Raw genomic sequence first — 27,129 nt, forward strand, 5'->3', positions numbered from 1 at the left:
TGGGGGAGGTGGGGGGAGTGTAGCTAGACAGGAACCCCCCTGTAACATCCATTTTTGCTTGCCTGGAGCATACAGAGCAGTAAAAGCCTTGAACAGAAGGACCGGATATGCAGGCTGCTGTAACCCTGAATGGCTGTAAACAGAGATATGCCAATTGCTGACCAAGAGGCTGCTGAGGAGTGCCCTTGACTGAAACCCATATTGATACGAATACACAGCCGTCCGTGGGGCGGGGAATCTCTCGCCCAGTAAAAAAAAATGTCCAGTACTCACAATTTAGTTCTCTCTCTTGCAAGTGTAAATTAAGTTGAAACTTGCTTGTAAGAACTGGTGTCACAAAAATGGACCAACATGATTTAGCATCTTAGTTAAGAAAGAGGATACGAGCCCCTATGGGTATAAAGATGGGTCCAGCAGCACACTTAGATGATAGATTGACACCCAAAGTATCTGCTGGTCGGGTTAGGTGATTGGCCTCCTGCGGTTCCATGGGGATGCCCACCTCGTATTCGTCTTTCCTAGGAATTGAGGGACCGGCCCTGGCTTGACCCGCTGGAGTAGAGAAGCAAAGAAGGGGGTAAAAATTGTACCTGGATGTGGTCCTTTGTCTTAAGTGTACACATAGACTTAGAGCTCTTTAAAGATTAAGCTGTCACTTGGTACCATTATTTCTATTTTCTATCTTTATTTTCTTTGTAACCATTTTTAAGATCTATATTTGCTAGCAGTTAAGAATAGAGCAATAGCCATTGTAACCATATGATTTATAAGCTTCTTTAATAAACCTGTAACTGTTTAAGCTTTAACCTGACTCCTTCAGTTGCTGTAACAGAACCAAACACAATTTAAAAGAACTTCAGCCAGTCTTAAGGGATAGATATAGGAAGAGCTGGGCGTTTGGATCATGTCGCTTCCAGGGGACAGATCCGTAGGGGCATCTCTCAGTCTTCCCTAGGCTGCCCGCTGCGAAGGGATCCTGTATCCTAGCAGTTAAAATCTGAGATGTAATAAGCTCTTCCTATAAACTCTGGGGCGTCTGTTGGCTGCCCGCCGCGACGGGACCCTGGTCCTAGCGGTAAGAGACACGGATGTTAAACTTCTTGGGGCGCCCGTCAGCCTCCCTAGGCTGCCCACTGCGATGGGGCCTTGTGTCCTAGCAGTTAAAGACTCGGGTGTAACACACACACACTGCCCTGACCATCGGCTGACCGGGGGCGGGGGAGCAGGGGGGACAGGGGGAAGAGAAAGAGACCAGAGTAGTGGTTCCACCCTTCAGTGTGCCAGTTAGTAGAGGATGATTGTGCTTCTTGAAGTGGAGATATGGAGGGACAGACAGGATTGAGATATCTGCATTCCGCTCCCTGGATAGCTCCTAGGGTTGAGCAACTACAAACTGCCCTTTATCTCAGGTCAGACTGTAAAGTTACAATCTAGGTTATTAAAATAATGATTTCATTTTACACCAACAACTGTGTAATTGTACATCTGAATCACTAGAGCAGAAGAAAAGCCTTTGTAGAAAGGTCCTGTTTTCAAAGTCTCTTAAGATGTCTTGCTATTATTACATTTGTCAGTCTAGTTGAACGCTGGTTTATTGGTGCATATTATATAAAAACTATAGCTTAAAAAGACTCTTTGGCTTATTCAGATACTGTTCACATTTTTCTCAAGTTGTAGAACAATTGCCTTTAAAATAGGATCCTCTGCCCAGTTGACTTTACTGCCAAAAATGATGCTCTGTAATAAGACAAATATAATTAGTTTAAATTCTACAGGAAAACCAGTTAAAAAAAAACAACAAAACCTAAAATGTTAAAGGCCTACTTTGTCACTTAAGAAGTTGCCCAAGTTATTTTTTTTTAAAGCTCAAACAAGGAACTGAAAAATCTCAAGTTTTAATCATTCAAAACACAGAAAATGTTGTTTAAACACTGTATATGATTTTGGTGCTGGGAGTAGGAAGAACCTCTCTAGTCCAGCACTCTTGGGACATGACCAATGCCAAACCAGAGAATTTGTTGGACCATGGGAGGTCAGTATTGTTTACCAGCATTACCGACACTCCCACTTCTTACTGAGCTCTTAGAAGATGTTTAGGAGTAAATTAGAGCTAAAAAACAGCACAAAATACTGAATACAGGACTGGTGGCTGTAAACCAACTTTATGGGATTGTGGGAAGCTTGACCACACCCATCATAAGTGGACATCTGGCTAAAATCATGCTGAACCACCGATATTGCCAGACCAGAGAGGCTCAACCTGTATTAATTTCAACCCAAAGGGTCTCCTCTCAAATACCAGTAATATTCAAGTGCTTACAAAAATGAAGGTTACTTACTTGCAACTTGTACCTAATTCAGTATAATCACACTTGCAGTATTGTGCCACCTTGTGGTAGAACCTTCTAGCAGCATCAGCTAGAGAACTTTCATCTCCCACCCCTATCCTCCTTTCAGTATCAATGAAGTATTGAGGGCAAGGCTATATATGGGGGCTGAGCTCCTTCCCCACCTCAATTCCTTTCACCACAAAGCCAGACACACAGAATGAAACACTGTCTCTGACAGAGAGAGTAAAGTGGGTGGGAAGTGTTAACATACAGAGCCATCTCAAACTGAGGCTAGTAACTATTTTTACTTGTTTGCTTCAAAAGATGTTCCACTGTACATGTCTGTGCGCTCCAGTGTGCAGCTAGTGAGGCTTTACCCTTCGCAGTACCTGATGGAGAAGCCTGAGCACCCTCTGCTGTATCATGCACACTGCACAGGCATAGCAAGTTGTGCTACCCCCAAATCGTCTTTGTTCCTTCCTACCAGAATAGCTCCAATAGAAAGGGCACAAAGAATGGGTTGTGGAATAGATATGTGCAACACTGCTCAAGGAACAAGTTACATAAAGAATAATCTTGACCCAAGAAATAAGGGAAGGAGGGAGGGGGAGGAGGTGGGCAGAAAGAAAAAAAAGTGTGTGTGTGGGGGGGGGACGGAAAAGAGGGACAGTGAGTATATAAGCTTCAGAGGGGTAGCCAAGTTAGTCTGTAACAGGAAAAACTAAAAAAACCCCAACAATTAGTCTAGTAGTACCTTAGGGTGTGTCTAGACTACAGGGTTTTGTCGACAAAAGTGGACTTTTGTCGACAAAACTATACCTGCGTCCACACTACCGCTGAGTTCTGTTGACATAACGTCGACAGAACTCAGCAGTTTTGTCGACGCTGGTAAACCTCCTTTTATGAGGCATAATGCCTTCTGTCGACAGAGTTTCTGTCGACAGAAGGTGTTATTGCATGTAAACTGTCCTTTGCGTCTACACTACCATGTCAACAAAGCAGCTTGCTTTGTTGACAGAACTCAATGTAGTCTAGACGCTCTTTGTCGACAGAAGTTTTGTTGACAGTATCTGTCAACAAAACTTCTGTCGACAGAAGCCTGTAGTCTAGACGTACCCTTAAAGACTAAATAATTACAAGAGGCTGATAAAGAACAGTTAGCACCTTCATTGTTTGGTTAAGTCATTAACAGTGGAAGATAATGTGTGAGCCATCCAATATCCCAGGTCATACCATTTGAATAAGAATTAAACTTGTGAATGAAGTTAAGTTCCAACCCTTCTCTGTGGATTTGGCTTGTGGAATTGGTCTGAAACAAAATTGCATCTTGGAGATCCATTCATGAGTGTCCAGGAATATTAAAATATTCTCCAACAGGTTTTTTTGTACTGACTTTTTGGATATCGGACATTAATTCTTTCACGCAGAGATGTCCAGTTTGGCCAATATACATTGCAGTGGGGCATTGCTGGCATTTGATGGCATAGATCACATTGGTGGATGTTCAGTTAAATGAACCTAATTTGGTGGCTGATGTGGTTGGGTCAAGTGATGAAATTGCTGGTATAGATGTGTGGGCAGTGTTGGCACCGGGGCTGATTGCAGGGGTGGGTTCCTGGTTGATTATGATGGAGGTGTGTTGCCTGGTTACTGGAAAAAATTTGTTTGAGGTTAGGGGGTTGTCTGTAAGCGAGAACTGGCCTTTCCCCCCAAGGCCTCAGAGTGAGGGGTCATGTTCCAGGATAGGTTGTAGATTGTTGATAATGCGTTGGAGGGGTTTAAGTTGTGGACTGTAGGTGATGACAAGTGGAATTTTAATGTTTTCTCTTTTGAGCCTGCCTTGAAGAAGTTCATGTCTGGGTACTTTTTTGGCTCTGTTGATCTGTTTTTTCCACTTCTCCGGGTGAGTATTTCAGTTTTAAGAATACTCTATATAGCTCCTGTAGGTGTTTATCTCTGTCTGTGGGATTGGAGCAAATCCAGTTGCATTTTAGGGGTTGGCTGTATACAATAGATTGAGAAATGTGGCTGGAATGGAAGCTACAGGCAAGAAGGTAAGTGTAGCGGTCAGTAGGTTTCTGGTATAGGGTGGTGGAAATTTTTCCATAATTTAATTGTAGTGTATTGTCAAGGAAGTGGATTTCTCATGTGGACTGATCCAGGCAGAGGTTGATGGTTTGGTGGAATTTGTTGAAATCCTTGTGAAATTCTTCAAGGGTCTCTTTCCCATGGGTCCATATGATGAAGATGTCATCGATGTACTTAAGTAGAGTAAAGGTGCTAGGGGGCGAGAGCTGAGGAAATGTTGCTCAAGGTCAGCCATAAAGATGTTGGCATATTGTGTTGCCATGAGAGTGCCCATGGCTGTGCCGTTGACTTGAAGATACAAATTGTCTCTGAATTGGAAGTAGTTGTGGGTGAGGACAAAGTCGCAGAGCTCTGTAACTAATCCCCCCCAAATCCACAACCAGGAGTTTTCTATCTTCTACACAAGATACACAAACCTGGAAATCCCAGACGACCCATCATCTCAAGCACTGGCATGCTTACTATAGGATTATCTGGCTATATTGACTCTCTCCCTCAGACTTTATGCTACCTGCACTCCTAGCTTTGTGACACCACTGAATTCCTAAGGAAACTACAAAACATCGGTAATCTACCTGAAAATACCATCCTTGCAACCATGGATGTAGAAGCTCTTTACACCAACATTCCACATGAAGACAGATTACAGGCTATCAGGAACACCATCCCCAACAATACTGCACACCTTGTTACAAGTTGACTGGTTTTTGACTCTTGCCTCTCGTCAAAACTGGGGCTTGAAGCTTCCTGATGAGGAAGCTAATGGTGCAGTGGACTGTTTAGATTTAAACCTCGATTTGAAAAGCTTTTTTCAAACTGACTCTGAGAAACTGCTGGGTGCTAGTATTGCTGAGGTCTATCATCTCTTAAAAAATAGGACAACGAGGACTGCAGGCAGGATGGCTTTTGGTACCTTAAAAAGGAAAGGAGGGCTTCCTTGTAGGAGAGGGATTGAGACCCGGACTATAAGCCACCAATCTCATCTGTTACATTTTTGTAGTAACTCATTTGGTTTTTCCCACTAAACCAACTGCCCCCTTCAAAAAAAGAGGTCTTTGAAATTAGTGTCCATAGCTAAGGAGAAGGAACAGTGCCATGCTAATCTCCTTTTGGTCACAGATGACAGTTCTTGCAGCAGAGTCTGAAATATCAGAAACAGCTCAAATAAAATGTTTAGCTACATTTTGTCTTTCTACTACGAAGGCATTAGCCAACTTTTTCTGTCATCCAGCAGGTCCTATAAAAATAAAAAAAATCCCACCCAATAAATGGAATTGCTAATGGGCCATGATTGCATACTTCATTACCCTAATACAGAGGAATGAGGAAGAGAACACATTTCTCCCTGACAACTTGATCTTTTTGCCCTTTTTTAATCAGCAGGTATGGAGTGCATCTGCTCACTTTTCTTGTGTTTTTGTTGGCAACACTTACAACCAAGGAACTGAACACAGGTAGGCACAAACATAAGATAAACCTTCAGAAGGTATCTGGAACAGTCATCTGCTTTTTTGACGATGGGCTAATGATGCAACAGTAGACAAACTAGGTCTGTCTGGCTATAGCAGTCCATCCATGATGGGTAAGGATATCCTACTCTTAGCTGTTAGCACCAAAGACACTGAATACCAAGCAAGAAGTCTCTTCCAAAAGGTACTTCAGGTAGAGTTAATCTACAGATAGATTGTGGAACTGCATAGAGTCTTCAGATGGAGAAGAGGCTGAAATTACCCTCACGTTCGTCAGGTGATATATCTGATTCATAATCTATATCCATCTGCTTCTGTTAAAAGAGGGGAGCTACCACTTCCTCCTCTTCTCCCTTGGACAAAACTGTATGAATCATTGCCTGTAATATCAATAGAGCTGGAAGAGTCAAATCAGAGTATCTCTGGACTTCTGCATCCTTCACAGATGAGACATTACCTCTCCATCCATGTGGAAAAATAGCTGAAAAAATTCCTGAGGTGGCCCCCAGTACAATCATTGGTCCCAGTGCTACCAGTCTCCCTAGCAACTAGGATGTGGGATATTAAGAGGAAGAGGGAGAACTAAAGGCATGTCCCAATCACATGGTTAGTCTCTGCATTTTTCCTCCGTTTCCCTCTTGGTAAAAATATGGGTCTGGATCAGAGATAGTGAACCAGGGACAAAAGATCCAGCAGTAGATATGGGAAATTGTCTTTTATATGGAGAACATCCAGTGGTTCTTGGAAGAGGGAGAATAGGAGGATCTGTAAAATGACCCCACCCCACATCTTCTAATGTTGGCTTCCTGATGGGGAAAGCTGTAAGACATGAGGTATGATATTGATGAGAAAGGCCAAACTGTCTCTTTACCACTCCTCTAGCACCACTAGTGTATCCTCAAATCCGACTGTGGATGCAGCCTCTTAGAAATTTCCAATCCTTTGCTGTTAAGGTGCCATACACACCAAAACTGACCTTTTTTGGAGAAATGTTGAATCAATGGGACTGTTTAGATCCAGAAGGTCTGGCCTCAAGGTGTTCCTTCAGAAGGAGCTGAAGGTGAGTCTTCCTATGTTTATGGGTCTAGAAGTAAAGATCTGGCAGATTAAACACCCAGGAGATAAATTACCCAGGCATTCACTGAAGCATCTTCTCTCAATAGTGTTGAGCTGTTCGTTTAGTCAGTGATTCTTTTTCAGATCCATGTTATAAAGAAACAGGAGAAGCTGGATTTAAGGGGTACTTTTCCTGCCTAGCCATCTTCCCAGAATCCAGCCATGAGACTGAAGAGATTCACATCAGTTGGATGGCACTGCCCCTAAAATATTGCCTTCAGTACACATCAGTGATGCTGAAGGAAGGGTCAGGTAGCAAAAAAGTGCTCTAACTCAGTGGTTCTCAAAAATTTCATTGAAAACCCCTAAATATTTTCAGATGGAAGTGCAGATCCCTTTGGAAATCTATTATCTGGATATATATAATAGACGGAAAACAGACTGAACAGAATTCAAAGTCTTTCAGTCTAAGTGTACCCCTTAGATAGTTTACAGACTAAGAGACAGGTTAAGAACCATGGCTCTAGCTCAGTGGTTCCCAAACTTTTCCACATCATGCCCTTTTTGATTTTTGAGAAACCCTCATGTCTCCCCTCCCCAAAAAATAGCAGCAAAACTTGGGGTGGGATTGACAGGGGTGGGTGAGGCTGAGTTGCCTCGTGCCCCGCCCCCCAGGGGGGCATGCACCCCAGTTTGGGAACCCATGCTCTAGCTGATGCTGCTAGAGTGTTTCAGCAAGGCACCACAAGGTGGCACAGTACCCCAAGTGGACATATGCAGAACCACACAAGAAAATAGGTACTTATGACCTGATCCAAAGCCTCCTGAAGACAATGGCAATCTCTCTTGACTTCAGTGGGTTCTTGATCAGGACCTTAGAATCGAAGTACCTTCTCATACTTAACTATGGAGTTACTAATGCAATGCTAACATCCACATCAACCTCTGGTAAACATAGGATAGCAATACACACGTGTATGGGACTCCCTTTGACATTTTGTGCAGTGCCACTCATCTTTACAGAATGAGAGAATAGTCATCAGTCTCTCCTCTTAATAGCAAACCCTTCAAAACATGCTCCTTCCCATTCTGCCCCCCTAGGCTTTTAATCCCATGTTCATTCCTTATTGGGATTCTTCCAGAGATCCATCATATCTTTAAGTATCAGAAAAGGGATAACAAATGGATAAAAATCTGGTACACATCATTTCTACAAATAAGTAATAGCTCAAAAACAATTAAGACAGTTTCAGATTCTCAGTCTTTAAAATACCAAAATCATATTTACATGCAGTCTAGTTTTCACTTATAAACATTACAATTTTAAAAAAGTAAATTAATCAGAAGACTGTTTTTTTTTTTTTTAGAGATTGTGTAGTATTTCTCTCAAGTAAATATCCACCATCAAAGCAGGTGCTACAGAGAGTTCATAAATTGTGTTTGGTTGAGACAATAGAAATAAGACTTACAAATTTGTCTTATTTTCAAAGCAACAGATTAAGTTACCTGGAAGATATTTTGAATTAATGTAGTCATCTGTGTTTCTTTTTGCAAGTTTCTACATACTCTCTTTAACATTTCACCCACTTCCATGCCCTCTAGTTCCTCTTTTTGTTTTTTCTTCAGAGTGTGTATCTGTAGCAATGTGTGTTCTCCAGCTTGCTTTAGTGCTATTCAGTTAATAGAAAATGAAGTTAGAACTAGACTGCACAAAATTCTAGAAAATATACTGCAGGGAACAACTCCTGGACTGGCAAAATGTCACATCTTACTTAATATATTTTGATCACTCTAATTTTTTATGATTCTGTGAAGAGATTATTCCAGGAAGAGTTTGGAAACCCCTCCCACTATATTTGTAAAGATCTACATGCAATATAGTAATTTAGTTTAAGAATGGTTTTAAAGAAATCATATTGAACCCTGGGCCCAGTCATGTAGGCATGTTACAACAATTCTCTTTTCATCTGCTCTCCTCCCACTCCCAAAATCTACACTACTAAATATCTTTATGGATCAGACTTTTCCCATTCTGCAAAAACAGAGGTAAAGTGATAAAATGGTATGTAAAGAAGTATTGTAATAAGGGTTTGTTGTACTAAAGCACACTAAAATGAGGTTTAATAGAAAACTGTAAAATAAAGCTGCATTTTGAATCTCTCCAGTCTATTGTTTTTAAATCATAGTACCTGTCCCGTTTTCATGCAGACATTCAACATACCAGATCACTTTCCATGTACACATCACAGTTAATTTTTAGGAAGTTTTACATCTAGACTGGAGTTTTACAGTTATACAAGCTGTTGCATGTGGCTGTCAGAAGACACTTTTTAAAGCTGGTCACAAAAGTTTGAGCTTACAGTCTGAAAGATACAGAAGGTAGCAAAACTCCCTACACACTTGACTGTCTTAAGGCTGGGGCCGCTGGCGGGGAAGGAAAGGGCTGCAGCACAGAAGCCTTGCTCCCCCTGGCCATCGGGGAGGGCTGAGGCCACAGCGCAGCAGCCCCAGCTCTCCATGTGGCCACCAAGAAGGGCTGACTCAGAGTAGGTGGGGGTCCAGGGGTGAAGCCTTGGGCAGAAGGGAGGGGGCTGGGGCTTGCCTTCCCCAGCTGGGCTTTCACCCGATACCCATGCAAAACAATACATTTGAACCTCTTTAATCTAGCAACGCCAGGAAACAGGGTATGCCAGAGTAAAGATTTTGCTGGGCTAGGAAGGGCGCTGCAGGGTCTGGGCAGGATGGAGATGGAGGTGGGGCCATCCCCATGTCCATATCCCACAGCACCCTCCCTGACCTGGCAAACTCAGCGCGCTCTGCTGCTTCCAGGCACCGCCCTTGCCGCTCTAGGATTGGCAGGGAAAAGCTTCAAGGAAAGTGCATCGCTGCGTTGCCATTCCCCCAGCTGGAGGAGAGGGGGAATGGCAGTACAAAGAGCTATTTCCTCCTTTGTACCATGAGTGTTCCTGGATTAAGGGCACCCCATGTATGGAAGTTCAAGCCTATAAGCAGTAATATATGCTTACCAAATCTCCTTTTTTTAATCTCATTCAGTTTTTCTTCCAACTCACGTGCTTGCTGTGTTTAAGAAAAAGGATTTTATAACCTCTTGATATTAGAAATACAAATTAACAATATATTATGTTTAACAGGTAATAATCCTATACACAAAATACATTTAACAGAACAAGATGAGGTAAAGTGCAGATCTATGTAAAAAGCGACTTTACTGAGCAGACTTACTTATTGTCTATTCAATTGTGTGTTTATGTCAGTGATTTTTTTAAATATTTTGTTACTCTGACTTTTTTTTGTGGTTTGTGAATCATTAAGTTCCAAATGCAGGACCACTTGTGCATTTTCATGGTTCTCAAGTTCTGCCCTTCATTACATTGGAGCACAACAGTGCTGCACAGTTTTAACTAAGGGCATAATTTGGTTTGCAAAATATTTGTTAAAGGTGGTGATGCATGAATAAGGAAAAAAATCCAGCTGGGCTTTTCAGTTCTGCATTTGACTTACTACTACATAATCCTCTGATTAAAAGAAATAGAACTATACAAAGTCAGTAACGCACGTATTAGATAAACTAAAAACCGGTAGACAGATCTCAGAAATTTAATTTGTAATGATTTTCCATTAATGACTGGTTTCTAGCAAGATTCTGGAGGTTCTTGGCCCAGTGCTCTTCAATATTTGATTAATGATCTGAAGGAATATATAACATCACTGCTTTGCAGCTGACAAATTGGTGGAGTGGTGAATAATGTAAAAAACAGATTTACTCAGAACAATCTGAATCACTTGTTAAGTTAGGTGCAGTCAAATGATAAGCATTTTAATACAGCCAATTGCAAAATCTAGAAACAAGGAAAGCTGATCACATTTGCAGGACAAGGAATTATCCTGGAAAGTAACTGAGGGGACATATCTGTGAGTAGGCACTCATGGCCTCAGCCCTGAAGGGGTACGTGGAGGTTCCTGGCTTCCAACTTGTAGCACCGAGACTTTCTATGCACTGGATGAAATGAAGCATGGGACTGGATCCAACCCAGTCCTACCGTAAGATCTGTGAATCTACAACTAGCACTATGAAAAGTATCTTTTGAATAATAGACTAAATATAATACAGACTACATCAAACTGTAAATGTGGAACACACAATGCCTTTACAAAAAATAAAAGCATTCCCTTCCTAGAGCAGATTTTAATGCATTAATGTTTCTGGCTCTTGCCAGCAGTTAAATTGCTCTGGCTAATGTCCCTTCCTCTCTACAGCAGTCTATTAAACTTCTGTAGATTAATTTCCAACAGACTGTTTCAAACAAATCTACAGCATTTATTATCTTTATCACAATATGTTCAATATAAACATAATCTTACACCCAGGCAGTCAACAGTTTAGACAAAGGGTTTTCTCCAGAAAGAATGAGATCACCTTTCAGAACTATGTTTAAAAACAGTTATTTTGGCAATCCACTGAAGTCTGAAAACAATTTAATAATTAGAAATACTAAGGATACTTGCCTGCTGAGATTCAAGGATTGCAGTACTAAGCATTATGATGTGTTTTACAGTTTCCAAAATCAACCTGAAGAAGGAATAAATAATTAATTACCAAACCATAAAAGTTAACACTGTGAACTTTTTAACCATAATTATTTGGGATTAGAGGGAAGGTTGTTCCTTTAGCATCATTAAAAGCATAATGTGCTTTCAATATTTGTAAAAGTAGGCATATTTATGCTAAATACAGTTCAATATATCAATTAAATATTTTCTTTACATTCATAGCAGATCAGCAGGGTTTAATGGTCAACACTTCTAACTCTGTGCAAAAGGCACAGAGCTTGCTAAACATTAACGCAACACTGGCAACACTATGCAAAAGATGACCTGGGTTAAGAAGTGACTAGAACTCTTTCCTTCAGGCTAACGGTGAAGGCATCATGGAAGTGGAACACTTATCTCCTCAAATAGAAAGGAAGAGAATCCAAGCCAACTGGTCAGACATCATCATCTTAGTACCATTTTCTAGTTACCCAACCAAATTGTACTACAGTGTAGCCATAAACAGAAAGAGGAAAGCATATTAAAAGTGACTGAGGTAGATTGGAGTGTCAGGTTCATCCCTCCAAACCCCCTTTTACCTCATAAAAAAGCACCTTACTTTGAGTCACCATCATTATATCGAAGTTTGGTTCTCAGGGCATCCATAAGCTGAATCCTACATGTCACAGGGAAAGAGTAAAATTTCTAGTTAATGACAAAGCTAGAGATAAATCTGAAAGACAAACTGAGTTCTGAACATGATTCTCCTTTAATGTATTTGGTACATATGTATTTTACATGATGATACCCAAAAAAGTATTATATCCGAGGATTCTCTTTATAAATTACCATAAAAATAGAATATGCTCCCTCCTGCACCTAGAGCCATTAACAGATCAGGGTCCTATGTGCTAAGCCCTGTACATAGAGTAATGGTCTCTAACCCAGAAAACTTTAGTCTAAATAGACAAGATAGATAGAGATTGTGGGGGAAGGGTCTTACACACAAGCAGAGTGAACAATTTGGTGGCTTATGTTATGCAGGGGTGGGGAACCTAAGGCCTGGGGACTGGATCCAGCTTGTCTTGATCTGGCTCCTAAGACCTGGGGCTCCCTCTCAGCACTGGGGAGTCCGTGCACAAATTCTACTAGCCTGGACCCTCCAAGGCTCTGGTGTGAGGGAGGAATGTCAGTTGGGAGCCATGTCAGTGAGGGGTGGTTTTTTTTTTTTCTTTTTACTTATGAGCAGCTCTGGACCCATTTTTCTGTGGGTCAGCAGCCCCTGACTCTAAAAAGGTTTCCCACCCCTGTTGTAATGGTATCGAGGTCACTCCAAAGCATCCTCACTCCCCAGATAGAAGCTCACTCAGATATACCAATGAATGTTCATCAACTCAGAGTAAGCCCAACAGTTTCTGTCTTCTTCCTTCTGGAGATTCTTCTTTCCTATGCCTGAAAACTATCTATCTGTGGACCAGGAATTCTTCCTGGTTCCTTTGAGGGTTACCCCTTCTCAGTACTTCCTTAAGCAGAATTCCTCTTTGCAACTGGGCTGAATTAGTTAATTCCGCACTTTCTCCTATACATGCATAAATCATTGCAGGCAAGTAATGTCTCATGTTAACAATCCCTTCAACTTTATATTCATATAAAGTCTTACTAAATGAGAAAATGCATCTTTTCAGGATCAAGTCACTGCCATGACTTAAGTTTGGAGAATTATTTGTTTTATCCTTAATATATAAAGCAGAACGTTTGTATGTTTGCGCTCTAATAACTTGGACACTATAAGACCAACCAAACTGTCCATGGGATAACCTTTCCTCCAGGAGAAGGTTTTAAGGTACTGTGGGAGGGTGTGACAGGGGCTCCACTCTCTCCTCCCCACCTGTACTAGCTCCGGCGGTGGCAATGTGCTGCCAGGCCGCCACTGTTCTGGGCCCGGGGTGCTTGCACAGAGGCAGCACACGGAGGACCCCCCTCACGGCGCAGGTGCGCCTCAGCCGGCACGCAAACTGGCGGGCAGATGGACCCAGGGAGAGCAGGGAAAAAGGGCGTTGAAAAGGGAGTGGAAAAGGGCGTTGATGGTTAAAACTGGCGCCGGGCCAGACACTTGGGGGGGGGAGGGGCGGGGAAGAGAAGGAGGAAGGGGGAGCGAGGTCAGCTCTTTCACACACTGCCACCCCCAACTGCTGGCCTGTACACCATACAGACAGCGCCCTGCTCCTCCCCACTCCTCACTTCCTTAAATGTCACTTTGTGCCCCACAGACAGCATCCCGCTCCTCCCCACCCTTCCCCCGCCACCTCCTTAAATGTCACCATGCCCCACGTAGACAGCGCCCCTCTTCTCCCCACCCCTCACCTGCCATCTCCCAAACTGCCAGCCTGTGCCCCACAGAGAATCTGATTTTCTTCCACCACATCTGTCCAAGTACCACCCTATCTAATATATAAAGGAGAATGTTTGTAAGTTTGTGCGCTAATAACATGGACACTATAAGAGCTACTGCAACCAAATTTTGTATGGGATAACCTTTCATCCAGGAGAAGGCTTTAAGGTACTTTTGAACCCGATCGGGGGTCCGGCCCTGACCCCCGCGGCATCAAAAGCCCTGGGCGTGAGCAGGGGCATCCCTCCTGCATGTAGCCTCCCGGGACCTGCCACCTCCCGCCCTCGAGGTTACATAACCAACCCTCTCCCACCCCCCGCCGGCACGCAGTGCCCCCACCCCCTTACGCACAATGCCTCAGGCACCCGCCCTGCCCCCCGCAGCACCTGAAGCCCTGGGCACAAGCTGGGGCACCCCTCCCGCATGTAACCTCCCCTCCACCCAGGATCGCTCCCCACCTGCCATCCCCCCCCGAAACCAAAACCAAAGCTGGACAGCCTTTCTGCTCAGCTCGCTGGGCTTATCCGAGTAGAAGGAATCTGTGTGCCTGCTGCAGCGCAGGCAGCGGGGCCGGGTTAAACCCTCGATGCATCACACTGCCGTGAAGCCAGCTAGCTGCTGTTCATACTGTGAGTGGGGCTCTTCTGTGTCTGGTTCCACCATCGGGGTTAGATGTAAGCTCTGAGTTTTTGCTTGCCAAGGCAGGGCAGGTGGATCCCTGAGCCAACCTTGCAAAGAGAAGTCCCCTTGCTACTGGCTGCATGACTGTGTACTGTTCTCCTGGGGGCTGACTGCTTGGTCGTGGGGGGAGGAGGGTCCTGCTGCTCTCAGAGGGTCAGGAGTGGGCCAGGAGCCATCAGCTCCCAAGGTCTGTGGTTCTGGGGATCCCTGGCTCAGGGTCCCCCCCTTTCCTAAATTTTGTTCCTCTGGTTTCCTGAGCAACGCCGGGTAAGTCCATCTAGTAAGGTATATTTGTCTACATTCCTTTTGGCCACCTGTGACAGAGACCTATTGGTGATTCCTTATGCTGTGTCAGAAGCTCTTGTCAAGCCTGAAATTACTCTCTACACCTAACACACTATCGTTATGATATATACCCAAAAGGTGACATGACATAGCTATATATTTTGAAGCGTTTGTTTGTGCAAAATAAAATCATACTTTGCGATTAATTACAGAAATCAAATTTTGCATAAACAATCCTGGCACTTAAATTAGTTGAGTGCACTACTTTTTACACCAGAATATGCTTGGTGAAAGGTTTAAACCAGTGTTTCTCAAAGTGGTCCACGGACCCACTCTGAGAAAGCTGCTACCGAGCTGCTCTGGTTTGTTTACTTACCAGCTCTGCAGCCACGGAGCCTCGAGGCTCCCATTAGCTGTGGTTCGCCATTTGTAGCCAAGGAGAGCTTGGAAAACTAACAACTCACTCATCATTCATATTCCTGCATGATGTATGGGGATGTGTACAAAGTTATGGATATGTGCTAGAATTATGTTCTTAAAAAGGTTTTGGCAAGTAATGCATAAGCCCAGCTTGCCTTAGACAAAGACACATGTATTTATCTGACCAGACTGACCATCAGGCAGAGACAACAAAGTAAAATTTTCATAAAAGGAAAACAAACCCATCACCTAGTTAGTGGGGACAGCCTCTTGTAGGAGCACAGACCTCAAATGAATAAGTAATTGAATCAACTGATGATGTACTTTTATAATATAGTAATAATGCATAACAAGTCTTTTATAATAACCAATACCACATTGATGATTAATACATGCATTTCACCAAAATATTAATAATATGAGGAATTAGAGATTATACTTTAAAGCCTATGATCAAACACAGAGAGAAACAAATGTTCTCCCTGACATGAAGGAAGGGAATGGTCTGTCTCCAGTGAAATTAAGCAAGGGATGGCCAAAAACAATGGAAGTCCTATTTACATACAAATGAGGAACGGAACAGGAAGTCAGCAGGATAGAAAGAATAGCATGAGGTCATCCGAGCCTGAAGACAAAACTGAGTTTGGCCAGATATAAGAAAAGAAAAGACAGCATTCATTACTGGATAGACAAGGGAACAGAGTTCTTGCAGCCAAGGGAACTGAAGTCTCTGGGAATTCAATATAAGTGAAAAACTTGCTTAGATATACATTTTTCACCTAGGACGACAAGAGAAACCAGCATCTTGTACTTCTGTGCAATGTTGTGATTGAAAGTCTGTCATGGATGAAGAGATTGGTAAGAAATTTACCTTTAGCCAATGCTAGTGGAGAGCAGGATGGGGCAGTTGTGTTCTAGGTCTGCTGGTGGGGTCAGAATGCTGAACTAATACTGGATACTTGTTTGCTGGCTGTTGGCATCTGGGCTGAGAGCCATAGAGCTAAGCATTTAGGGCACAGAAGTACAGGGCAGGTAGTAACACCAACTTACTAGTGTGGATTGCACCCTAAAATACAACACCACCATACAAACATTTCAGATGTTACTTTCAACTCTCATTTACGGGTTCAGCATTAATAAAGGTTTATGGACTTCTGTTACTATTTAAACAAAATTTTAGAAAAAAGTTTAAAAGCTTTACCTTTGTAACACCAGTGTTTTGTTGTGAAAGGAGATTTTCACTTGTTCCATTTCTCTTTCCAGATCTTCTGTAGTACTAAAAACAAATGCAATAGCAGAAGAATTTTATGGACAACAAGCAAGTTACACACGAAGGCTACATCTACACTGCAGGCTTCTTGTGCAAGAAGCCTTTTGCACAAGAGTTTTTGTGCAAAAACTTCTTGTGCAAGAGCACATCCGTATCCCAAAGCGCATCACAAAAGTGATATGCTATTGCGCAAGAGAGCGTCTACACTGTATGGATGCTCTTGCACAAGAAAGCTCTGATGGTCATTCACAATAGCTGTAGTGCAAAAGGGAATTATGCCTCGTAGAAGGAGGTTTACCTACACTGGCAAAAGCCCTGTTCTGCCATGTTACTGCTGATTTACTTGTGCAAAAGAACAATTGAGGTGTGGACACTCCACAGGTTTTTGCGCAAAAACAGCCTTAAAGAGAATCACTCAGACCCACTAACTCAGATTCAGCTCCCCCTCCTCCAACTAACTCTACAGGGAGCTGGTAGCAACACTTTATTGCCTAGACTCTCTACTGCAGTTTTCCAAATGGTGTTTCATGGAACCCCAGAGTTCCGCGAAGTGAAAATAAGGGTTCCGCAAGAAAATTCCATTACAAGAACATTTCATGATTTAAAAAAATATATATATTTAAGCATTTATGAATTTTATTGAACACAATTTTCATTTGTGTTTGCCTCAATAAGTGTCTCTGTGTAATGCCAGCATAGCCAGAGAGTGGGGACGATGATGTCACTACTCAGCGCTGCACATACAGTCAGTCAGTGGTGCAATCGCCTGTTATATACCACCATAAATCCCCGTACTCACTCTCAGGGAGCGTGGATCACGTGGGTGACTGAATACGAATAGACTAGCGCCGCGCTGGACGAAGTTGAAGCTTCGGCTGTCAAACCAGTTGCCGTTATTAGGGGTTCCGCAAAATTCTTTCGAGTTTAAAAGGGTTCCGTGGCCAAATAAAATTGGGAAATACTGCTCTACTGTGAAGTATTCTTGTGACCTTTTCTTTAAGAATCATCATTACCTTCATTGTCTGCAGCAGATCTTTAATACTAATAAGGGAAAAATCCTCTAGTTCAGTGATGGGAAACCAAGGATAGTGAGTGGGCCACAGGATTGTGGTAACTAAGACAGTCTCCCGGGAAAGGGTAGTTTTGCTAATTCTGCTTGTGCACCTAGAATTTGCAGGGTGTGCCGATTAAACTATCGTAGGGTATGTCTACACTACAACGTTAATTCGAACTAAGCTAATTCGAACTAACGGATCCAGACTAAAAAACTAGTTCAAATTAGCGTATTGCTAATTCGAACTAGCATGTCCACATTAAGTGGACCCTGAACCGGGCTTAAGGATGGCCGGAAGCAGTGCCGGCAGGGCATCAGAGGAGGACTTAGAGCGTGGAGATGCTGTCTCAGGCTAGCCGAGGGCTGCGTTTAAAGGGTCCCGACCCCCACCCCGGACAGACAGTTCTCAGGGGTGCCCCGCTTGCAAAGCAGTCCTGGCTTGGATTGCCCGGACTACCCACACTGGGCACATCACAGCACTCGGCCATCAGCCCGGCTGCACTTGCCGCAGGCTGCCATCTGGGGAGAGGGAGCAATTGGGGGGCTGCAGGAGAGCTTCCACCCCCAGAAGCCCGCAGAGCCAGCCCAGTCCTCCCCATCGGGGGCTCGTACCCCATTCCTCCCTCACCTCCTTCCACTTACCCCTACCTAGCCCCTCTTCTTGACGTACAAAATAAAGATAACGTGTCTTCCAAAAGGGAATCTGTCTTTATTGAACAAAACTGGGGGAGACTGGGAAAAGGAGGTGGGAGAGGGGAAGAGAGGCTGGGAAAGGGGAGGGCAACTAAAATGATCAGGGGTTGGGAACAGGTCCCATATGAAGAAAGGCTAAAGAGACTGGGACTTTTCAGCTTAGAAAAGAGGAGACGGAGGGGGGACAGGATAGAGGTCTCTAAAAGCAGGAGTTGGGTGGAGAGGGTGCATACAGAAAAGTTCTTCATTAGTTCCCATAAAGAAGGACTAGAGGACACCAAAGGAAAGGAATGGGTAGCAGGCTTCAAACTAGTAACAGAAAGTTGTTCTTCACAAAGCAAAGAGTCAACCTGTGGAACTCCTTGCTGCAGGAGGCTGTGAAGGCTAGAACTAGAACAGAATTTAAAAGGAAGTGAGATCAAGTCATGGAGGTTGGGTCCATGGAGTGCTATTAGCCAGGGGGTAGGAGTGGTGTCCCTGCCCAAGGTTTGTGGAAGGCTGGAGAGGGATGGCACGAGACAAATGGCTTGGTCACTGTCTTCGGTCCATCCCCTCCAGGATCCCTAGGGCTGCCTGCTGTCGGCAGACAGGCTACTGGGCTAGATGGATTTTTGGTCTGACCCAGGACGGCCATTGTAAGCTCAGGGCTCAGGGTCGGGGGTCTCAGTGGACCCCCTTGATTCTCTTGCACACCTGCTCCTGGGTGGCCAAGCTGGCAGCTATCCTGCCCAAGCCTGCCACTTTCCTGTGCCTAGTGCGGAGATCGTGGATGAGGTCCACGATGTCTGCACTAGCCCAGGCGGGTGCCCGCCTCTTGCGGTCCTGGGCAAGCTCCCGGGAGCCGCTAGCCTGGTCCCGGGAAGAGGGAGAGGGCTGGGGGGCATCGGGTGGGTGGCTCGATCCGTGCCAGGTGCAGGGTCTGCTGGCTGGGTGCTGGCAGGCTTGCACCTGGCACGGGCACCGTAGCCAGCCCGTGCCCCTTTAAGGGGTCCGGGGCCGGGAGGGGGGCAGACGAGTTTCCCTGGTGTTGGCCAGAGTGGCCACCAGGGAAACCTGGGGAGGGCTAGCCTCCCACTAATTCGAATTAAGGGGCTACACACCCCTTAATTCGAACTAGCTAGTTCGAACTAGGCTTAATCCTCGTAAAATGAGGTTTTCCTAGTTCAAACTAAGTGCTCCGCTAGTTCGAATTAAATTTGAACTAGCGGAGCGCTAGTGTAGCGCCTATTAAAGTTAGTTCGAACTAACGTCTGTTAGTTCGAACTAACTTTGTAGTGTAGACATACCCATAGGGATGTAAAACCCAGTCAAATCAGTTAACTGGTAAAATGTTATGTTTAACCGATAAACTGCTTAACCGGCATGCTAGGCCTGCCATGGTTAACCTCACTGGGTGATGCTCACCAGTTAATCATTCACATCCTTAAATCATAGCAGTGCTTTTATTGGATTCAGAGGGAGCGCATGGGACTCACAGCATGCACCTCACTTCAGATGCCCTGGCTTTACATGTGTGTCACTTTAGTAATACCAGTAGGAAAAAACACATGTGAGTAACCAGCGGAATACAGTAATCCTGTGCAAGAGCAATGGTAAACAAAATGTCTTGCAGGCCACACGTAGAACCCTGCAAATATTTGTTTGAAAACAGCATCTGTGGAGTTTCTGATATTTATCTGAACGCTTAAAGAGAATACAGGCGGCCCCCGACTTGCAACATGATCAGTTCCTGGGGAAGCATCGCAAGTTGGGGGCATCATAAATCGAACTCACATTTACGATAGGCGCCATGCACCGTCATAAATACGGGCCGAGGACATAAGTTGAGGGGTTTCGGCCCCTTCCGCACTTACAAAAATGGTGGTAAGTGTGGGGGGTTGCAACTTGGGCCGTCGTAACGTGAGGCTTTCCTATATCAGAAATATTTTGATTACACGCTGTTACAAGAGTTCATTCTCTTTTTAAAATGTTTTAGTATGAAAGCATAATTAATAATAAAAAACCCACATTAACCTGAAAGCTCAATGTAGTTTTGGATTCTAAATGTAACTTGCTGCCTGAATGCTTAGCGTAGGCAAAATACTATCATAGATGCACATAAATGGAATTTAGTTTAGCACTTGGATATTTTTAGCTTAACTCCAGCCAACACTCAGAAGACTATGGGTATGAGAGAGTAGAATCCACATCATATGAAAAAATATTTAAGGGACGAGAAGTTTGTGTCTCCTTTCCCCCCAAAGCACACCACAAGTAAAATTAAAGCTCTGATATGTAATCCAACATTCTTATTAAAAAGAGAGAAGAAAGAATAGAACTTATGACTGTTTCCCCCTCATCCCTATTTTAAAAAGTTAAAAATAATCATCAGAAGACATACGCTTCAATTAGCTTTTCTTCTATGGCTTGGTCAGGAATGCTTTCTTCACCTGCAAATCAACAGTATTTTTAAAGTTAATTAGATTGAAAAAAATTTCTGTTTACACAGAATATGTGAAAGCTCAGTTGAACAGATTTCTGAAAGCCTTTATTACAGTTTTAACTTTGTGATGATATTGAAAAGGGTCTAATGTGAAATTCAAAAAAAGTCGCACCACTGGCATAGGATTATAACTGTGCAACCAAAGAAGTTAGATTTTCAGAGCAAGAACAAGGTATTTGATATAAAAATTTGAAGAAGCAACTTGTTTGTAAACAAAAACTAAAATATTTACACGTACTAATAGTTTCTCATCTTTTATTACTTTACTATTACAATATCAGACAGGGGAGTGGGGACAGAGTTCTGTAGCTGGAGAGCAGGGTGCCAGTAGAGGCAGAGAGTCCCCTGCATCTGCCTCCTCCCAGGATTCCCCCCTTCAAGAAGGAAACTAGTGCATGCCTGCCCCGGGACCGACCCCCCATCCCCGCGCACGCACGCCTGCCTTGGGGCCGAACCCTCCCTCCCCGCGCTGGGAAGCCCCGCATGTGCACCGGCGCAGGGGGCTGACCCCTCCAGTGCAGGCAAGCCCCGCGCACGCTTGCCCCGGCGCCAACTCCCGCGCCCCAGCACAGGGAAGCCCTGCATGCACCTGCCCCGGGGCTGTCTCACCACTCCTGCGCGGTGCAGGGAGCCAATGCTCCCTCCCGCAGTACACCCAGCAGAGCAACTAGCGCACTTTCAGAATCGCTGGAAGTGGCGCTAAGCGGCAGGACTTCTGTTCACCTCCGGGAAGCTGGCACTACCTCCATTTTCACTTGAGGTAGGTAGTGGGGCTTCTCGGCGGTGAGAGGGAAACAGGGGCGGGGTGGACAGGACGCCTCGCGATCGACTGGTCGAGACCCTGGTCACCAACAGGTCGCATTAGAACATAAGCTTTTGTGGATAAAAACTATTTTGTCAGATGCACAGAGTGGAATTCACATAGGTAGCTATATATGTGCTAGCTAATCAAAAAGAGTAAGTTACTTCTCAAGTATAGGACCATTATTAACAATGTCTATTCAATCTGGGTGGATGTGGCTCACTCCCAGCAGTTGATGGGGAAAGGGAAAATTGTCTTTGTAGTGAGATAGCTATTTTAAGTCCTTATTCAGTTCTAATGCGATCATGTTAAAGTCCTTATTCAGTTCTAATGCGATCATGTTAAATTTGCAAATGAATCACATATGCTCCAGTCCCTCAGACAGAGATAAACACCTACAAGCATTTTTTAAACTAAAACAACCACTTGGGAAAGTGAAGAAAAAGATTGACAGAACCAGAGGAATACTCAGAAGTCACCTACCACAGGACAGGCCAAACAGCAAAACAACAGAATACCACTGGCTATCACCAACTGGCTATCATCTCAGATACACTCATCCAGGAACTAGAGATGTGAACGACTAGCCGACAAGCAAACACTAGCCGACAAGCAAACACTTATCGGATAGTTGACATGCTAGTCAACTAGTCACTCCTCCCCCCCCCCCCCAACCTGACTGCCTCTATCAGAAAGAAGCAGGGGATAGCGGGGAGAAGAGGGGTGCTTCAAAGCAGTAGTGCCACATGGAGCCTAGGGCCAGACCCCAGGCTCCATGCGGCGCTGCCTCTTTGAAATGCTGCATGCAGCTTGAGGCCAGTCTGGGGACTGATTAAGTTCCCTTCTGGCCCCGTGCTCCCTACAGCGCTTTTACCTTTGAAGTGTAGCAACAGCTCTGGGGAAAAGGCGAAAGCTATTCAATTAGCCAATTCATCGAAATATTACTTCCTTACTAGGAACCTACTCAACACACCCCATTGCCAACTTTGTCCATATATCTAACCACGTCAACCATAATATCAGGGCCTCATCCACCTGCATATCTACTAATACACCATCATATGCAGCAATGCCCTCTACCATGTATATTGGCCAAACTGGACAATCTCTGCATCAAAGGATAAAGAGACACAAATCAGACATCAAGAAAGGTATCATACAAAAAACAATAGAAGAACACTTTAACCTCCCTGGACATTCAATAGCTAGGGAAGTAAAACATTGGTTAAAAATGTAACTATGTGGCTGCTAAAAATCTTAGTAGTTACACCTACTGCGGGCTTTCAAGTGCCAAGCTTAAATAAGCTTTATACAGCGAAAACTCCTCAGGAGCTGGGCTGGTAGGGGCTGCTGGCTTCATTCCCACAGAGGCTTTGCTGCTGGCTGCTGGGCAGAGTTTAATGGAAAACATTAACTGATGCTTATTGGTTTGCCAGTTAAACTCTAACATCCCTATCAGTAACTGAATTTAAAAGTAGCTATCCTTCCACCCTTCCTGAATTGGCCTACACTGGTCCTACACTTGATAAGTAACTCCCTTCTTTTGATATATATGTACTAGCATATCTCCCTACCTCTGTGATTTCCACTCCATGAATCTGACAAAGTGGTTTTTTACTCATGAAAGCTTATACCCTAATATATCTGTTAGTCCTTAAGGTGCCACAGGACTCCTCCTTGTTTTTAAAGAAAAAAAGGTTTAAATATGAATGAAGCCAGGAAAGTGATATAAAACAGAAAGTGACAGAAGAATTCATTTGGCTCCATCATCACTGCAAAGCTAATGGACAGGAATCAAAGAAAGCAAAACAAAGAGACTAACCTGCATGAAATGTTGTATTATATTCCATTAGTTGCTGTTTTATTTGTTCTCTTAGTCTAGAATAGGAAAGAGAGAAGTTAAAAAATATTTACATTTAAAACCTTAAAAAAAATTAATCCAAGGCTCTAGACACCAACACATCATATATTCAATAAAAACCCAAACACTCAAAAGGAAGTCAGACATTTTAAAAAAACCTCCTTTCCACACATTTGTTATTGTGGGAAGTATACTTTCAGCCCTCTTCAAAAAACACTATTAAAAGTGTATTTTGCAGCATACCCAGCAAAACATGTGCAAGTTCCGGAGTTTTTTTTTGTTTTTTTAACAGCATTGGTTATTCTAAAGCAGGGATGGGGTATACACAGCCTGTGGCTTGCCTTGATACAGCCTGCAAGGCTCTGGGCTCCTCCATCATGCAGCAGAGGGAGATGATGCTGGCGCTTTTGCCATGTGAAGGGCTGCCAAGGTTCAGTGCCCTCCCCCATGGCTGCAGCGCCAACACAAGATCTCCAGTGCTGGGGGGAGCCCCAAACCTCGTGGGCTGGATGAAGGCAAGCTGCTGCTACATCTAGCCTGCGGGCTCTGCACCAGGTACAGTAGCACAGAGCTGTTCTATCCCCTGTGCTGCTTACAAGTTCTATGCCCATTGCTCCCATTGGCCAGGAATTCTGGCCAATGGGAATGCTAAGAAGTAGTACCAGCAGCACACCTTGAGAGCTGCACTAGGTAGGTGCCTCCATTCCCTGTCTCCTCCCTCCCACTCGAACGCTGCACTCCCAATCGCCTCCTGTACCCTTCCTTCCTCCCAGACTCCGCACCCCAAGCTGCCTCCCTCACCCTCTCTCAGCTAGGGATGTTAAATATCGGTTAATTGAATAGTCAACCTCATGAATTCTTATTGATTACTCAACTATCCTATAGTCCCTGGGGGTGAGGCCGGCAGCTAGTGCGCTCTGGCCGTACTCCCGAGGCGCCCCCTGCCACTCCATGCTGCTGCTTCTGTATCAGCAGAGAGAACTTGCCTGTGAGGGGACCCAGTTTAAAAGCTAGCTCCCTTCGTGGAGTGGCTGCCTGTTACCCACGTTGCTGCCTCTGATAGAGAGGCAGCAGTGCGGAGTGGCAGCAGCCCATCTGAGGAGGGGTCGTAGCTTCTGGACCAGGTGCAAGTCAGAACTGACCCAGGCTGCTGCCTGCCTGGCTCCCAACATATTTTAAATGCAGAGCCACAGCTGGGGTGGGTCCCAGACTCAGGATGTTAAATATTGAGTAATTTACTTGTTGATAGGCACTTCTGCATTCCTCCTTTGAAATGTACAAGAGCCACTGCTGGAATGCGGAACTCAGCCTGGGGCTGCACACAGCGTGCCAGCTTTGAAATGTACAAGAGTCCCCAGCACGGGCTCTTCTGCATTTCAAAGCAGCAGCACTCTCATGGAGCCCGGGGCATTTTCCCAGCTGACCCCAGGCTCTGTGAGCTGGAACCTGGGATCAGCTGGGGAGTCCCCATTTGTCCCCAGGCCCCATGCAAACGCCACGGTGGCGTTTCAAAGGGGGAAGTGCCACACAGAGCCCAGGTATGGGCTCCATGCGGTGCTGCCGCTTTGAAGTACTCCCTCTCTACTGCACTTTGCTGCCTCTATCTGATAGAGGCAGCAAGGGTGGGGGAAATAGACTAGTCGACTCAACTATCCGATAAGCATTTGCTTATCGTAAGCTGGGACTGAGCTGAGCTGCTGGCCAGCCTGCTAAAAAATTTCCTGGCAGGGTAGAGGGAAAATGCATGTAGTCTACAGTATTAACCTATACACTTTTTCTTATCCGTTAGTCAGTTAATTGACTACACTACTACATCCCTACCCTCAGCCCACTCTTTCACCATGTCACGTACCCACCAGCAGCCCCCTCCCACACAGAGGCCTTCAGTTTTGACCCCACCACAGAGCCTAAGAGGGCCTTGGGCCCCCCAGAAGAGTTAAGCCGGGGGAGGGGAGCCCTGACCCTTGGCATCGTCCCCAGGGCTGAAGTGGGGAGGGGAGCCTTGGCACTGAGTTACATGCCCTCACTCGCGGGTCCCTCCGTTTTTTCTGCTGCTGAGTTCAGGCCACATCCCTGAGGGTTTTCTTTTTAGTTTTGCTTTGCCTGGGGCCCCGCCCCGACTGATATTTCTGTGGGTCAATGGCCCCGGCCCAAAACAGGCTCCCGAAAGCAGCCGCGATTCCCTAGCGCAGTCCCTGGGGTAACAGGGACTCGGGTTACAGCTCCCCCAGCGCCGGGCCGCGGCCCTCACCGGAGCAGCGTCCCCAGGTCCAGCTTCTCGCCAGCCGCCGCCCCCAGCCCCGGGGCGGCCCCGGGCTCCACGGACCCGCTGGGGGCCGCCAGCTTCCCCAGGGCCTTGGACGCGTCCCTCACTCGCTGCAGCGGCTCCATCCGCGCGGCAACAACAACGCCCGACCGCTCAACGCCTTCAAACCGCCCGCCGCAGTGCACGTCACCAGCGCCATCGATGAACGCGGCCAACGGCTACTTCTGCCTAGGACCAGAAATCCGGTCACTTCCGGGCTCGTAAATCGGCATTCTCCTCTCAGGCCTGATGGGAGGATAGTCCTCGCGGGAAGGGGCGAGCCTGCAGGGTAGAGTGGGGGGCGTGGCTCCAGCGCTGGTTTTAAAGTACCCAGCTTGGAGAAGCGGGTTACTTCCTAGCATGGATTTGGTAGACAAAGCAGTGTCTAGGGATAGGTCTCCTGGGACAGGGTGGGCAATGTTGTGCTCTGGGATCCACTGTCCAGCCCCCACTCCACCATGGCTAACCTGAACAATATGTTTAACATATTTTACCAGCCACTGTTTTTTACTTTAGACCAGACAATCTATTGTGTGACCTGGCCCACTCAGGTCCATTCTTTCATCAGCTTTCATACCCAGCTCACTTTACTGTGCTAGCCAAGTGAAGTCATAAATACTACTTTGCTTTCCGAACACCAAGAAGTAGCAACATTTTGTGCTTGCTGCAGGTTTGTAAATGCACTTGCAACATTTCAGCTAAGTGCGCTAGTCGTGAAGCTTGTGCAAAACCTGCTTGAGGTCTAAGAGTCATTTGCTTAAATACAGATCTTTTTAAGGAAGCAACGCATGTAAGTAATTCTCTGCCTGCTTTAAGACCTCATTCAAGATATTTTATTAAATGTTTAAAAAATTTAATTTACATATAAAAACCATGTGAACATTACATTTCCTTAGCCTTCCCTCAGGAGTTGCAGGGACATGTTAGCCACTTCCACACAGGTAAGAAGCCTGCCAGCAGAGCCCTCCTATTCACTGGACAGTTTGGGGCAGTCATCCTGGGTCCTTCACTTTGAGATATACAGGACTTGGTGGTGGTGTGGGGCTGGCAGCAGTATGACTGTCCCCTCTCTATTCTGCCTTGCCAGATTCCAGCATTGCTTGGGAAAGGAGCGGAATGAGGGCAGGAAGAAGTGCGATGAGTTCAAGGGGTTGTCCCAGGTCCTGCACCTTGTGTATATAGTATGAATCACGGCCTGTGAATCTTTATGGCTTGGGATCTATGACTTTTAACAAAAATATCCATGAGTAAAACAGCTTTATGTGTTTTAAATAAAAGTTGCAAAGTACTGGGACAATACATCACTTAGCAGCCCACTTTAGGTGCAGAAGGGAAAACTTGGGACTGCTCTTTTCTGCTTACACCTTGAACAGGTAATACACTTAAGATT

General features: G+C 45.0%; 1 protein-coding gene across 2 annotated transcripts; it reads right to left on the reverse strand.

The window, feature by feature from the left end:
- Positions 1 to 1,574: 1,574 nt before the first annotated feature.
- CENPH (centromere protein H) lies at positions 1,575 to 25,928 on the reverse strand. 2 transcript variants are annotated; one of them, XM_014571545.4, is made up of 9 exons: positions 25,808 to 25,928; positions 23,396 to 23,451; positions 20,670 to 20,718; positions 16,474 to 16,548; positions 12,114 to 12,170; positions 11,471 to 11,534; positions 9,970 to 10,021; positions 8,450 to 8,613; positions 1,575 to 1,737 (listed from the first exon to the last, which is right to left on the reverse strand). In XM_014571545.4, exons 1-9 carry the CDS (start codon positions 25,897 to 25,899, stop codon positions 1,645 to 1,647), a joined length of 702 nt encoding a protein of 233 aa, XP_014427031.3. In that variant the 5' UTR covers positions 25,900 to 25,928; the 3' UTR covers positions 1,575 to 1,644. The 2 variants fall into 2 exon arrangements, with proteins under 2 accessions (XP_014427031.3, XP_075788465.2); XM_075932350.2 differs by having other exon boundaries at positions 25,686 to 25,924.
- Positions 25,929 to 27,129: the final 1,201 nt, after the last annotated feature.

Source organism: Pelodiscus sinensis, chromosome 6, assembly GCF_052426305.1.
Source record: "Pelodiscus sinensis isolate ZL-2025 chromosome 6, ASM5242630v1, whole genome shotgun sequence".
NCBI lineage: Eukaryota > Metazoa > Chordata > Testudines > Trionychidae > Pelodiscus > Pelodiscus sinensis.

What these genes read in the sequence shown, in the direction of transcription:
- CENPH (XM_075932350.2), bottom strand. Translation starts at nt 25,825, where the DNA reads ATGGAGCCGCTGCAGCGAGTGAGGGACGCGTCCAAGGCCCTGGGGAAG. An exon ending in CAATCCTTGAATCTCAGCAG is followed by an intron (nt 10,022 to 11,470) that starts GCAAGTATCCTT and finishes TCTTAAACACAG; the next exon opens with CAAGCACGTGAGTTGGAAGA. An exon ending in GATTAAAAAAAGGAGATTTG is followed by an intron (nt 8,614 to 9,969) that starts GTAAGCATATAT and finishes TTAACTGAATAG; the next exon opens with CACTAAAGCAAGCTGGAGAA.